Source organism: Dama dama, chromosome 18, assembly GCF_033118175.1.
Source record: "Dama dama isolate Ldn47 chromosome 18, ASM3311817v1, whole genome shotgun sequence".
NCBI lineage: Eukaryota > Metazoa > Chordata > Mammalia > Artiodactyla > Cervidae > Dama > Dama dama.
Genome location: NC_083698.1, coordinates 41,671,013 through 41,686,977, shown reverse-complemented (window position 1 = coordinate 41,686,977; position 15,965 = coordinate 41,671,013). Strand labels below are relative to the sequence as shown.

Here is a 15,965-nt window from a genome sequence, read left to right as displayed (position 1 = left end):
GTGTATAGCACTAGAGTCTGTCTATTCTATGAAACTATCTGACATATCTAGTTTAACAGAATCTGTGGATGAAATGCCCCATAATATCAAATTTCTCTCTTAAAAAATGGTCGCAGTATATGAATGTTGATATTATATCATTTAAGTAAATCATGTATTCTAAATGTTAGAGGAAGATGTTTATTGCTCTCTCTTAATTCTCATAGTCTTGAATGGCTCTTACCCAAACAAAGTCCTAGTTTGTCTAATAACAGTAGCCTGCGGACTCCTCTGTTCGAGAGTCATTGGCATACAGGCAGGTTCCGACTATACAGGTAGTTCAGACTAGGTACAGTGGATCAATTTAAAAAGAAAAAAGGTCATGGCAAAAGCATGGGCAACACCAACTTTCAAAAAGTTGGTGAGAAAAAAACAGAGGAATTAGGAAAGAACCGTGAAACCATATGCCACAGGAACCAGAGGAGAGAGTTCAAGAACAATGAACTGTCAGAAGTCAATAGTAATAAATGTCATAAGATTATCAAGTATAATAAGAACAGAGGGATGTTTGAATTTAATAATTAAGAGGTCACTAAGGCTCTACTTCTAATCAAGATGGAGAAACAGAAGCTAGATTTACCCTCTTACCTTAAACAACTAAAAAATGGACCAAATCAGGTGAAACAATGGTTTCCAAACTTTGGACAATACCACAGGGCATTGATCCCTTGGAATAGGTAAATAAATGAGCTGAGAACTATAATTGCCCCATTTTACTACTTACAAGAGTGTTTCTCCAAGTAATAACAGAGGGAGGGGATTCCAAACAGAGCCAGCTGGCCTTGCTGATTTGACAGAGTTTGGGGTTCAGGGAGGCCACATTGGCTAAATTATGCAGGTGAGGTGAAGGGAGAGTTTCACAGGGGTGGGGGGCGAGAGAGAGAGCACTCCGGAAATCTGCCAAGGAATGCTGATCAGTGCATGCATTTGAGGACAGTGCTGAGGCTGGGAAAGAACTCCCAGAGAGACTGGGATAGAACAATACCTGGAGCTCACACAGAGGCAAGAATAGTTCGTTAGGCGATTAGAAGACCTCTTGGCACAGTAGAAGTGTACTGATTCAGGAGTGGGGCCAAATTTGCCCAGAAAGAAAGCTCATTCTAGACTTCCTCAACAAAGTTTCAAAGCAAGCCTTGAAAGGATCAAACTATTCCCAAGTAACTTAACTGTGACTCACAAAGTTCCAAAATATTTAAAGGAGTATCCCCCCAAAAAAAAATCCATTTCACAACGGTGTAAAAATCACAATGTCTGTCGTCCAATCAAACATTAGTAGGCATGCAGAGAAGCAAGAAAATGTGGCCTATAATGAGAAAAACCAATAATGGAGTAGACACAAAAGCAGAATTAGTAGACAAAGACAATAAAACAGCCATTACACATGCTTTGAATGTAGGGGGAAAGGTAGAGGAGAGCATGAGCATAATGAGAGAATAGAATAAAAAAGACCCAAACCAAACTTCTAAAAATGAAAAAACAACACTTGATGTGAACAGTTCACTGGATGGGATTAATAGCATGTTAGATACTAAAGAAAAAGTGATGAGTGAGGTTTCGGATATGACAATAGAAACCATCCAACATGAAACAAAAAAGACTGGAAGACAAAAATGAACAGAACATCAGTGATCTGTGGACATCAAGTGGCCCAACATGCTTAATTAGAATCACAGAAGGGGAAAAAAAAAGAATCACAGAAGGAGAGGAAAAGGGGACAGAAAAAAATATTTGAAGAAATAGCACTTGAATTTTTTTCCAAATTTGATGAAAACTATAAACCCATAGATTGAAAACACTGAAAATCTCAAGCCAAAGAAAACCACACCAAGACATATCCTAAACAAATTATTGAAAAACAGTGATAATGAGAAAAATATCAAAATCAGCCAGAGAAATAGGGAAATCATCAGTCAGTTTACCAAGCTGGTGATACAGTGGCAGCCTGATCCCTATAGATTGGTGAGTGACTGGAAAGTAAGAGAGTGGAGATAAAGGACAGAGCCAACTCTTCTGAGAAAAAACTGAAATGAAAGAGAAAGAGATAAAGAAAGGGTTATTTAAATGGGAGCACAGCATTCAAGGTATGTTTTGTTTTGTTTGTTTTTATAAGATAGATGAGCAAATTTATAGGTTGAGGATAACGTTAATGATAATAATAATAAAATAACTAACATTGATAAAGTCCTTATTTGTTTACCAGATACTATACTCAATACCTTATATATATTGATTCCTTTTGTCTTCATTACAGCTTTATGAGGGCTTCCCTTGTGGCTCAGCTGGTAAAGAATCTGCCTGCACTGCGGGAGACCTGGGTTGGATCCCTGGGTTAGGAAGATACCCTAGAAAAGAGAAAGGCTACCCACTCCAGTATTCTGGCCTGGACAATTCCAATGAGGCCGCAAAGAGTTGGACATGACTGAGCAACTTTCACAGCTTTATGAAATGGGGCTATTTTTCCTCTTTTATAAATGAGGTACAGATGGATTAAATATTACTCCAAATTACAGGGTTAAAAAGCACAGCTGGAATTCAAACCAAAGTCCACTTGTAATGTACTTGGCTCTTATGTGTTGAGCCAGCAAAGAGGGGAAGCAGATGTTATTATAAAGGTGAGAAGATATGCCTAGGAAGAGGTTCAGTTCAGTTCAGTCACTCAGTCGTGTCCGACTCTTTGTGACCCCATGAATCACAGCACGCCAGGCCTCTCTGTCCCATCACCAACTCCCAGAGTTTACTCAAACTCATGTCCATGGAGTCGGTGATGCCATCCAGCCATCTCATCCTCTGTCGTCCCCTTCTCCTCCTGCCCCCAACCCCTCCCAGCATCAGGGTCTTTTCCAATGAGTCAGCTCTTCGCATGAGGTGGCCAAAGTACTGGAGTTTCAGCTTTAGCATCAGTCCTTCCAATGAACACCTAGGACTGATCTCCTTTAGGATGGACTGGTTGGATCTCCTTGCAGTCCAAGGGACTCTCAAGAGTCTTCTCCAACACCACAGTTCAAAAGCATCAATTCTTCAGCACTCAGCTTTCTTCACAGTCCAACTCTCACATCCATACATGACCACTGGAAAAACCATAACCTTGACTAGACGAACCTTTGTTGGCAAAGTAATGTCTCTGCTTTTTAATATGCTATCTAGGTTGGTCATAACTTTCCTTCCAAGGAGTAAACGTCTTTTAATTTCATGGCTGCCACCACCATCTGCAGTGATTTTGGAGCCCCCCAAAATAAAGTCTGACACTGTTTCCACTGTTTTCCCATTCTATTTCCCATGAAATGATGGGGTAGGAGATATATATTTGAGAGCACATGTGGATGGGTGGGACATGACCAGGAGGAAAGGAAAACTTCATTTTTGAGATTTGGGGAAAGAAATTAAGGCTGTGTGTAAGTGTAGATAAATAGATTTGTTGATGACTTTAGGTGGCCAAATTTTGCTTGGTGAATGTGTTAGGTTAGGTGTACAGAAAAGCTAAAACTTGATATGACAACCAAGGGGAGAAGTCAAACAAAACAAGTGATGAATTGTTGTTTAGAGTTTGATTGCATTTGAGCTACATCTAATGGCTATGTTCTTTATTTCTAGCAGTGAAAGGGAGAGGGTGAGAGAGAGATAAGGATGGTAAATATTTATCCTACCTCCCATAGCATGGCAGCTATTTCTCAGGATGAGACCACCCGTAGGTAATGTCAAAGAAGCAATAAGAATAGAGTAGGTTAATAACCATGGTCACCTTGGTTGCCCCACGGACACCCACACAGACACCTAATTGTTTCCTCATGCTGACCCCTTCCAGATAAGTCCACTTGGTAAAAGCTCTTACTGAGCTATTAGTTTCCTTGGAATGTCCTAAAACTTCAATTTTTGAAATTTTTTCCATATTATTACATGTCATCTATGAATCATGAATTCTTGTTAAACTTTTAACTCTAGAGTAAATGTTTCCTTCCAGTCTCAATTACCAACAAGGCAATTCAGTAACACAAGAATCTATTGTGAAATCATATTTATGAACTTCTGACATTATATCTAACCTTTTGTTGTATATACTCTTTGACAACTTAAGATTGGGCTTTATGCTCTATTTCTTAGAGCATGCATTTTTAAAACATGACAAACTTGGTTTCCGTAACCAGTTGTGTCACGCAGGGTGAAAATGCAACTGTCTTTTCCAGGTTTATGTTTACAGACAAATAATTTCATCTACTAGAACTGAATCTTTTTCTTTTAAAAATTTTATTTATATTTATTTATTCAATTTCTTTTTGGCTGTGCCAAGTCTTTATTGCTGTGGGGGCTTTTCTCTAGTTGTGGTGTGCAGGCTTCTTGTGGTGGTGGCTTCTCTTGTGGAGCACAGTCTCTAGGGCATTTGGTTCAGTAGTTGCGGCTCCTAGGCTCTAGAGCACAGGTTCAGCAGTTGTGGTGCATGGACTAAGCTGCTCTACACGAAGTAGGATCTTCCTGGACCAGGGATAGAACCTTTGTCTCCTGCACTGGCAGGCGGATTCTTTACCACTGAGCCACAAGGGAAGCCCGACTCTTAAAAAGAGAAATTTGTGTTTAGTAGAGTAGACCATAGTAAGATAGCTTATCTATCCTTTTTCTGAACATCTATGATTTAACCTTTTCCAAGTTATGCAGAAACTACAAACACATATCACAAGTGTTGCCCTGTCAGCTTTCTTCCAGATTCTGGATACCAAAGGTAACCTGGCTGGTGGAGTGATGTAAATAGCAAATAGGAAAAGAAATATGTCCACCTTCCTGCTTTTTCTGTGGTCATAAAACCTGCCAACAAGCATCCATGGCTGACCTGCCATCAGGCTTCAAACTACTGCTGTTTCAGATGAGACTCAAGTTAGGGAAAATTCAGCTGAGTTTTCAATAAGTCTGAGCTAGAATTCGGCTGTATCTGCCACTACGATCTGATCACAGTATTCTCCAGTTTGAAATTCTGTTCTGAATTCCTATTGCTTATAGCAATTGTTTTCAAGCATATTTTAACTTTTTGTTATTAAAAGTAGTATGTATCCATTTGGAAAAAATTATGAAATATAGATAAGTGAAAATAAAAATATAAAAACTGTACATTCTTATTACCCAAAGAACATCATTTGTAAAAAATCTTAGTTCTTAACCTAGATCTATACCTTATTGATGGTCTCTATCTGAGGAACTGTCATCATAATCTCTTCTAATTCTTTAAATGTGATTTTGTTTCATTTTTTGAACATATTATAATAGCTGCTTTGAAGTCTTTAAGTCCAACATTTACACACCCCAAGGCAGTTTCTGACTTTTTTTCTTTGCATATCTCATGATTTTTTGTTGAAAAACTGGACATTTTGGATAACACTGGGGCAAGTCCAGATTCTGATCCTCTCCAGGCTTCTTCTTGTTGCTGTTTTAGTCTTTGTTCTTGTGCAGCCTCTGATGTCTCTGTGTAGATAATCTTTCCGTGTTTTGGTTGTTAAGCTTGGCTTCTTGGGTGGGGGGTGCTCCATAGCTTGGTCAACCACTGGTTGGTCAGAGATTGTATTTAAGCCTCCTGAGCCAGTAAACACTTCAAGGTTTCACTCTTTTCCATTGAGTCTGTATGTGGCTTGGGGACTACTTTCAAGGTTCAGGGAGTTGACATATCTGCCCCGCCTTTAGCTCAGGGACCTTGGAAGTGTACTCTCTGGTTCCTCCTTACAGGTCACAGCCTTTAGCTTTTCCACAGCCTTCTGGACCACTGGTATCAAGTGTGATACTAGCAGGGCCCTCTTTGACTCTTTCTGGCCCCAATTTCTCTGTTAAACTTCTGCTGGTCTACCTCCACTGATATCACTAAACTATTAGCCTCCTTTTACTGTTAATTCTTGTGATAACTATTCTTTTTGACAATTCTTTGGGGCATGAATACTCTACACTCTTCCAAATCAAGTGAGCAGCCTCAGGCAGGAGGTGAGCAGCATTTGTTAAGGGGTCTGATCTTAGGCTGCCAAGCCTACCCAGAGTCTCCCTGTTCAGCAGTTTGGGGAGCGGGGATGGGCACTACTCAACAGCTTCAGTCACCTGCCCAGTAAAGCTCTTCACATACAGAGCTTGGGGCGAGGGGAGGGCTGCCTCACCCCCTGGAATACATCTTCAGCAACAGAAAGGTGGGGCAACGGGATTCTCATTGACTGTCAACCCTGCCCAGAAAGCTTCTTATACAAGAGGGACCTAAGAGTGATGGATGCAGCTCATGGGGTAAATGCCATAGTCTTCTTACTTGTCTGAGTTTCAGTAGATTTTATTAAATAAATACCTCTCAATTTCTATCATGCCTTTAGGTCAATTTCCAGAGACCATAAATGGGTGTCTTAGATAATTTTGACCAGCTTGATCAATGTTTCTTTGAGAGAATGACTTCATCAACCACTTCACACCACTATTTTAGAAGTTCCACCCCATGGAAGGGGTCTATAATTTATCATTTTACTTATTTGCTTTACCTTACAATATAAAGAAAATAATTACAAAATATCAAATATACTTTTTTTATGAACCCTAAAACTACTGAGTGTAGTTCTAAGCATTCAGTAATTTCTGTTGTGCCTATCACCTCAAACTATGAGCTCCTGTAGGGCAGGCGCTACGTCAATTCACTTGTTCCCACGGTGCAGGGCAATGGATGGGAGGTAATGGTCTTTACAGCCTTAAAACAAAATACTATATGTGTTTTTAAACATATGATTCTATGATTACCTTACCTAATGGCTTAACTTCAGTGACTATCTCACTAGGTCAGTTTGTTGCTAGTTACAAGGCTGGCTCCCGTGTGGGATTCCTAGTATACACATAACCATATAAGCCCACACACACACTTAACCTTTTCATAACATTTTCCCAGTTACTTGTCTCCTTTAAGAGTGCCCCATGTGAATTTTTTTAAGAAATTAGACTTTAAAGGCACAATGCCTATGGCCTGCACTCTTTTTTGAAGCCAGTGAAAGTGTTTGTGATTCAAAATAAATTATATATTGGCTCAGAAACACAGAAAGAAAACTGCAGAACCAAAATAAATGTGTTTAATTAAATGTTTATAAAATCAAATATTAGGTCAACCTATCAAAAACAACTCAACACTTAAAAATTTACATATGAATTCTATTTAAGGTGGCATATAAATACATTTGGGGACATTTGTAGTGGCTCAGCAGTAAACAATCCACCTGTCAGTACAAGAGACACGAGTCCAATCCCTGGGTCAGGAAGATCCCTTGGTCGAGGAAATGGCAGCCCACTCCAGTATTCCTGCCTGGGAAAGTCCATGAACAGAGGAGCCTGGCAGGCTACAGTCCACAGGGTCACAAAAGAGTCGAACGTGACTTAGTGACTAAACAACGACTGGTGTTAACTACTTCTGTAACTTTAAACAAATTACTTAAGCTTTCTAAACTTCAGTTTGAAAGGGAAAAACCCCTATTCACAAAACATTTTCATGAATGAAATAGCTAATGTACAACAGCTGCTCATAATAGAGGCTCAATAATTATTAGTTCTTTCAACTTACAAATAGCCACCCTAGTAATTTATACTCTGTACCTTGTTTACTAAAGCTAGATAGATGAGATTTTTTTAGAGTTGGAAGAATTTAAATCAATTCCTTCCCTCAGGTAACAGATGAAGAAATCACAGTATTCATCTTGAGAGGTAAAAGACTTTCCCAGGAACTCGGCAGAATAGAACTAGGACCATTTTCTCTGAACACCTGCCACCTTTCTAATATGCCTTGTTGCTGCATGTTTCCTAATGTTTAGTTGAAAGATTTTATATATCCATTCTGTCTTTGCTTCAAGCATAAAGAGGATTATGGCTAATAGTGGTCTTGTGTTCCTTGTGTTCTCTTTGCTAGTTACATGCTCTGGGGAAACTTCCTGGAACCAGGATGGCAGAGTTAAAAGCCAAGTACACCTTGCTGCATGATACTGTGATGAGGTACGCTACTTACCAACGTGGAGACATATTTACTCATGCTTCTACTTCTTCCTTGAAATGGGACCCGTCTTATTTTTCATTTTCCCCAAAGCAGACTCTGAGACAAAGATTTGAGTTCAAGCAGTTTAAGAAGTGATACCAAAAATTATCATAAGGTAGGGGGGAAGTGACATGGGGAAGAAAGTTATTCAGCTGGGATGTGTTAATCTTCAGGTTAACACTGCAGACAACTGGGGCTCAGTATCACTGAGGACCCTCTGAGTGACTACAGAACACACCTCAGAACTCTCCCACTGAAGGGTGAGAACACTGGTATATCTGTTCACTAATTTCCATCTCCTGTTGATCTAGGATTGCTTCTAGGTAGATGAGCTCCTGACACTTCTAGCTTACCCTCTGAGAAGCCATAAGTTCCAATGGCCAGAGAAAGCTCTCAGGCAGAGGCACACAGATGCTGTTGTTATATATGACAACTGTCCACCAAAGTTACTGGTGACCACTAGAGTGGGCCTAGGTGACTCTGGTGAGGCACTGACATTCTCTGCTACAGGACACTCCTGTAAGATTCTTTCCTCCCCACCTTCACCACTCAAGAGGTTTAGGTTCTATAACAACTCCAGTCTACTTCTGCTAAGATTTCTGTCTTTACTTCTCACCTGTTCCTCCTGTCCCCAGCCACTCACCTTAGCCCAGTTGTAATCAGCAGAGGTCAGAGACTAGGCAACAATAGAATAATTCAACAAGGTTTCCTAAGCATGTGCGATCAGCCACTGGGAATCACGGGGGAAGGAGAGTGAAGAAAGAAGTGGAAATCCTGTAGTGCTGCTACTCCCAAGTCCCCTTCTTCCTTTTCTCCACCTCCCGCCTCATAGCTTTGCATGATGTCTTCATTAAAATCCAAGGAGAGACACAGCGAATAGATACGCCATCCTCCCCTCCCCCTCCCCCTTGCTCATATCCAACCATTACTCCTACTGCTTCACTTGCCCAGGAATTTGCCACTTTGAGGATGGAAGCCTAGGGTAGGAATGAAGGAGAGCAGAGCTGCATCCCTATGGACCCTCCCCTAGGCTCCACCTCATACACACTCAGCTACATCCTGGCTCCTAACCACCCTCCAGAGCCCTCAGCTTTGTCTCCTGCTCCTCCCACGCCCTAAACCAAATTCTCACCCTCACCCCTGTAACAGGGACTCCACAACTCATCCCAATTGCCAGCGCGTACACGCAGCTCTCAGGACTCAGGAACTTAGAGGATTTAGATGGAAAGTCTGGGGTGATCTTTTCAACATATTTCACACCGCTTTACTGCGAGAAATTCCACACAGTTATCTGAGCCTCCTTGCGGACTGAAACCCTTCTCACCCTCTGGATAACTCTAACCTAGAGCCCACAGAGCCCTGTGTGGTACTATGTGAGCTGCCTCCTTGCCTGGCTCACAACTCAGCTCCCTGGACTCCAGTGACAGTCATGCAGGACCAAGGCCATGGCATTCTTTTTCCTCCTTCCAGGCTGTGTCGCAAAACCATTACTTCCCTTCTGCTACTACAATTTACCTCCTTCTACTTCCCTTCTGCTACCACATTTTACCTCCTTCTGCCCCCCCCCCCCCCCCCCCGCCCCAAACACACACACACACAAGAGTTCCCTCTTTTGTGATTACAATGAACACCCACCACTCTCTCCCACCCCCACTGCCTGGTGGGTGGGAAAGACATGAAGATGCAGACTCCTCATTCTTGGTGCTGGGGCTGCAGCAGGACAGATAAAGGCTGCAAATGCTGAGCTGAAATTGAATGAGGTTTCCATAGAAATCATGTTACAAGAGTTGTTAAATTCTCTTCTGCTGATGCTCTATTTCAAGTTCAGGTGTGTAAATTACCATTTGCGTTCTGGCTGGAACCGTAACCACTGTGTTTGCCTACTTTCTGAGGGAAAATGGGCTCAATGGCCCAAGACAATACCTTACAATTCATAGTTGAAGACTCATGTTAAGGATATCAGGTAACTTCATATATATACTGTATATACAAGGAAATGAATTATAAGAAATAACTCTAGCATTCATGAATGGAAATTACATGTGTATCTTTATAACTGTTGTTGCTATTTGGTACCTAACATCTGATATCCCAATAAATGTTTTGCTGTTGAGTAAATGATGTAGTTAAGACTGAGAAAATGGGTGGGGCTGGTAACTTCAGTCGAGACAGGCTTGATTAAGTCATTGGGCATCTCTGCAAATGAACAGAACCCTGAAGAGTTCTCCTAGTGAGAAAAGTTGGTGGGGAGCATGCACACAGTGCTGCCTTTAAAACAGGAACTGGCAGGGTCTTGCTTCTGAAGAGGAGAGATAGCAAATGCAAGGAGGAAGGATTTCTGAGAAAGAAGAGTCAAATCTGCTGATAAAGCTGGATCTGACACTAGATTGCACCATAGGTCAGCGGTTGCTTGAAGATACTGGCGATTCCAATAAATCCAGTTTCTATGCTCATTCAATTCTGCCTCAAGCCACATGCCTCAAGCTTTTCCAGGATAAGGCCAAAGCCATAGAATGTACTTGGAATTGTAGGTGTTGCTCTTTTCTGTGACATTCACATCCAGCTGTAGCCAGGCATTGGAGGTATGATCAGAAATATGTAAATTAAGTTCATAATTTTATAGAAGAATTTTCCTTCCTAGTCTCCTGGTAAAGTGTCATTAGAAAATTTAACTGTTTTTTCTTATCACTAAGGAAGAAAAGATTTTCCTTTAATCAGGTCATGAGAATCCAAGAATTCAAGAAAGCCAGGGTTGCTAGGGCAGTTGGAGGGAGAACCCACCCTTCTCAGTATTTTTCTTCTCACCCCATGGAAGGTCATGATCATTCTTTAAAGTCAAGTGCAAATATCATATTCCCATCCAACTAATCCTTTCTCTGTCATCTCCCACCATCTTGATCTAGACACGAGGGACAGCACTTGTCAGCTGGTACTCCAGCTTCCTACTCATATCTGCTCCCCTTGGCTAGATTGTGAGTTCCATTTGCTTTTAATACCTAGTGCAATACTTGGCACAGAAATGCCACTGAATTGAACTGAACCCAGGAATGGAAGGAACGGGGCAGCAGTGTGGACATACCCCCTCCACACTTCACCAGACCCCCCAATAGAAGCTACTAAGGGTATTAAAGGTATACACTTCTCATTATGCAAATCTCTGTTTTTATGGGATCCAGCACACAAGAATCAGAGGTCCAGCTGCTACAGGATGCCAAACGTTTCACTGAGCAAATACAAGAGCAGCAGTTTCACCTGCAGCAAGCTGATAATTTTCCACAGGCGTTCACTACCGAAGTTTCCAAAATGAGAGAACAACTTCTCAAGTATCAAAATGAATACAATGCAGTGAAGGAAAGAGAGTTCCGTAATCAGTACAGACTGAATAGGTAAGTACACGATTCTCTCAAGTTTGCTGAAGACAGATGCAAGCAAAGCTGCTTCCATATAAACTAAGTGAAAAAACTTAGACTAACTGAAGAAGGAATTTCAGGTACAGGGGTTATGAGACAGCAATGATAAGAGAACCACAAGCCTAGTTCTTTCCTTGATTCCCTAGAACAGGCAGTCCCTGAACAAGAAGGTTACAAAATTTTAGAAAAATAAGCTCAGGTTTCAGGAAGATGCTCTTAGGAAGAGGAGATCCCTGTGGTGGTTTCCGTGTGTCAGGAAAACCATAAGCATCAGGAACTGAAACCAAGGAACACACTCCATAGAACAAGGACTTGGCACACACTCGTGGTCTCTCCAGCCCTGGTGGTGGCCCCTTTCTTTTTGTGGTCCCGGATCCCATGTCCACATGGCGAGTGCCCCGTGAGGACTTTCCAAACAAGCCTATGCGAGCTGAGGGCCATACCTGGTTCCCTTGATTCTTCTAATACAGGAACGGGGACCACATAATCAACCCTCTTCTCCTATTACCAGACTATTCCTTAAGGTCAAGGAAAAAAGTGATATCCTTTTGCAAGACACATTCACTTATCCACATCTGGGGGATGTCATTCAATGAACTAAAGAGGAAATGTATTGCTGGAAGGGATAAATGCTATTTCTAAAATTGCCTCTAACATTCCTCCTGTGAGTAGCAAGTCAGTGAGAGTTTGTTCAGCAAATCACACTATTTAGATTGAATTTCAAAACAACTGCAGTCCACGTTTTGTGATATGTGCTGTGCCTGGGTACCACCAGAGAGAAAGCCAAACCATCTCTCCTAGAATGTGTTACCATTTAAGGTGGCGGAACTTTCTCTGGCGATTTTTAAGAGTAGATAGATTCCCTGCAGAGTGATGGAACTCAGTCCTGCCAAGAGATAAGGGAATGATTTGAGTGACCTTTGGAGGACTTCGCTCGCCCTGGTTTTAAATCCTCTCTTTGGGGCCTATTATTTCAACTGGGGGATGAAGATTAGCCTAATCAGGAGAATTATATTCAGGGGGAAAAAAATCTGAGTTCTTCTTTGTCTTTCAATCTAAACTTGTTTCAGGCTCACCAGTGAAATCTATAAAAAGAAAGGTTAGCTATTTCTGTGCTCTGTAAGCACTCTTTCAGTTGAGAAAATAATGAAATTAAAACAATTGGTAGTTGTTCATTAGTATTGAAAATATGAATGCTTGACATTTCCATGAAAGGGTAAGAGGAACATAAGTCAGTTGATATTTAAATTGTTTAAAATTTCCAAGTATTCCTGCCAAGAGGAAAGGAAAAAAATGACCAGAACTCTTGCCTTTTAGGTATAGACAGGCAAATTGTTCATTGAGTTGCTTGGGATGGGGGTGGGGGTGGGGACTGTACACAGTGATCTACAGTAAACAAGAACATTTAAAATGAACATTTGCAGAAATCTTTTGTGTGTATTATTTTTGGATTTGTTAACATGTAACACTTTAGCTTAAGCAGACTTCCCTGCATCCTCAACTATTAGCAGCTCAAGAATTAACAAACTTATTTCCATAAAAATAATGGTGATATCAAAACAAATACTAGGAAAGACTTACAGGCTGTGTATTTCATTGGCTTAACATACTTAGTATTACATGGTACGGAAACAAATTCACTCAACACTTCCTCCCTGGGAAGAAATTAGATATTTCCATCCCCACATAAAAATAAAGAAACCAAGCCAGTGAGAGGAAAAAGAAAAACTATTCATCCAAATATACAGATGATATTTTTCAGACCAGCACAACAAAATCTCATTTTATTCTGGGCCTGAATAACAGAAGTCCAAATAACTAGCACTCCTCTACCCCAACATCTTCAGGAACTTCTGAATCATTGGCAACTAGTAAGAACAATATATTGTTTAAATATTCTAGAGAAAAGATTTTTCCTCTATAATTTAGTTGATTTTCTTATGTTTTCAAATAATATAAACTCCTTAATAAGTGCTGAGGGAAGTATAATTACATGGTTGGTTGATTAAATCTGTTGCAACAGTTTTTGGCTTTGGATTAACACTCACTGATGATCTCTTGGTAATGATGCAGTTCAGGAATGAATATGCAACCTACTTCAATAAGTAAACACGTACAAATAAATAATGAAGTGATTAAATAAATACTGTTGAGAACTTATACTTGAAACAAAGTAGAAGTCATTATTTTTCCAGAAACTTTCCCTGAAAAGACTTTTCAGTATTCTTTTCAAGGTTTTTCTAGCTTTTACTTTGTTACCTTTTGGGGGCTTCTCTGCTTCCTAGAAATCCTAAAGATCTGGACAGCAAATCAGCTGAGTCTCTCATGCTAAACCTGAACTATCCTGACAAGCCTTAGTCAGCTGGGGAAACAGAGCCACGGTCAGTGCTGTCTGTGGCGGGTGTGGACGTGGAGGGGGATGTGCGTGCTGCACGCGTGTGGGGCTGGGCAGTGTGATCATGGCCTTGTGACTGCTTCCTCGGCCATGGCTCGATCCCTGTTGGTGCTCACCCAGGGGTTTAGCAGTCATTTTCCATTCTTAGTCCAACAGCGATAGCAAAGTTGGAACCAAGAAACAAACATCTGATAAGAAAGGAACAGAGAAATTATTTTAGTGATGCCTCTGGAATTCCAGAAAGTTAGACTGACAGAGGGACATGCAGATCATCAGGATTAGTAGTAAGGAAAATACTCACAGCTGGAACAGATTTTACCTTCTAAACATTAAAAAAAAAAAAAAAAAGTTCTTGTGGCAACCAAGAACAGAAACAGCTTAGAACAGGTTTTGCTGCATATAGTCCTCATAACTGAAAGGGAAGCACCTTAGATCCATATTTAAAAGGTGGATCCAACTCTAACACTAACCATTCCACTTTCTGTCCAGGCCTTCCCACCCAAGGTAACATTTGAGTTGCTCACATACTTCCTATGTGATTCTTATTCTTGTCAGAGTTTGAGAACTGTTGGTCTCCAAAGAGGTTCTGAGCCCTGAATACTCCCAGAATCACCCAAACCTCCTCTCAGTAACCACTCACTGTGTGCTCAAACACCTCCAGCGATGGGGGCTCACAGCCTCCCATAGTAGAGCAGCCCAGCTTTGGACAGCCTGACTTGTGATGGCTGTTGCTTATATTGGGTAAGAAACTGACCTTCTTACAACTTCCACCCAGTCAAGCTGGTTCTGCTCCTGATGGTGGATGATGCCTCGTGCACTTGGCAGCACACGTGGCTTCCGGCATTGCTTCTTCGCCTACAAGTCCTTAAAACCAAAATCCTTTGATGGCACGGTTTCAGTTAGGACTCTTGCTACAGAAAAGAAATGAATCCTGAGGAGCTCTGATGCTGAAACACCCCTAAGTCAGGAAAGCTGCAAGTGTCAGTTTTAGATTTTAATGTCAGTTTGAAAGGTTAGAGGTTTATGTATATCAAAAGGCACACACACAATAACTTTTTCTCATCCCAGTAATGCCCCACAAAAATGAGAATCCAAAACAAGAAAAAAGACAAGCATGAAGATGCCTATTATTATTTATAAAAGCAAAAATCTAAAGCAATCTAAATTCTAAAAAACAGTGGAATATTTCAACAATAGTGTATTCCAGGTATAACTTGATACTGAACAGCGCCTTGAAGTCAGATAGAGCTGAGTTTGAAAGTTAGTTTAGCCTTGACTGGTGACTTTGGAAGAGGTGCCTAACTCCTCAGTTTCAATGGCTGTTAATGAAAAAGAGGAAAATATATGATTGAAATTTAATTAATCTGAAACGTTCAAAAGAATTAGCCATTTTATGTTTGCTCAAGAAAAAAAAACATTTTATATTTAAAGAAGAGACTAAGTCTTATCTTGTGGGAGAGTCTCATGTCACCATTTTGAAATTCAGGGACACTCAGGTGGGCTTTGCAACCCAGAGATGGCAGCACACTATCACCCCCTGGTGGCAACACAGCTGAGGTACAGGATCCACAGCTTGGAAGTAAAATAGCAATACATACACAGGTTGGATGTCATCACCAACTCAATGGACATGAGTTTGAGTAAAGTCCGGGAGTTGGTGATGGACAGGGAGGCCTGGTGTGTTGCAGTCCATGGGGTCTCAAAGAGTCAGACACGACCAAGTGACTGAACTGAACTGAACTAAATATACAAGCTCTAAAAGGAAAGGGCTTCCCTGATGGCTCAGATGGTAAAGAATTGGCCTGCCATGTGGGAGACCTGGGTTTGGTCACTGGGTTGGGAAGATCCCCTGGAGAAGGGAATGGCTACCCACTCCAGTGTTCTTGCCTGGAGAAAGAATTCCATGGACAGAGGGGCCTGGCGGGTGAGTCCCTGGGGTCGCACACTTTCTTTCTTTCTAAAAGGAAAGATATAAGTACTCAAAACTCTGAAGAAATTCAGCTTCAGCCTACAGTCCACACAACTAACCTATAAAATTCTGTGTGGCACGCAGTTATTGCAAAAACCTTCATTTACTTATTGCAAATACAGTTTCATAAAAATAAACCTG

At 41.0% G+C, this 15,965-nt stretch overlaps 1 protein-coding gene across 3 annotated transcripts in view; it reads left to right on the top strand.

Moving 5' to 3' along the window:
• Positions 1-15,965, top strand: part of CCDC146 (coiled-coil domain containing 146) — a 135,606-nt gene that overhangs the window by 81,545 nt on the left and 38,096 nt on the right. For 2 of the 3 annotated variants that reach the window (XM_061165166.1, XM_061165165.1), the window contains exons 3-4: positions 7,928-8,010; positions 11,227-11,436. In XM_061165166.1, coding sequence (XP_061021149.1) covers positions 7,928-8,010; positions 11,227-11,436 — 293 coding nt within the window. Of the gene's footprint in view, positions 1-7,927; positions 8,011-11,226; positions 11,437-15,965 lie in introns of those variants that run through there. The other variant, XM_061165167.1, reaches the window with a different exon arrangement.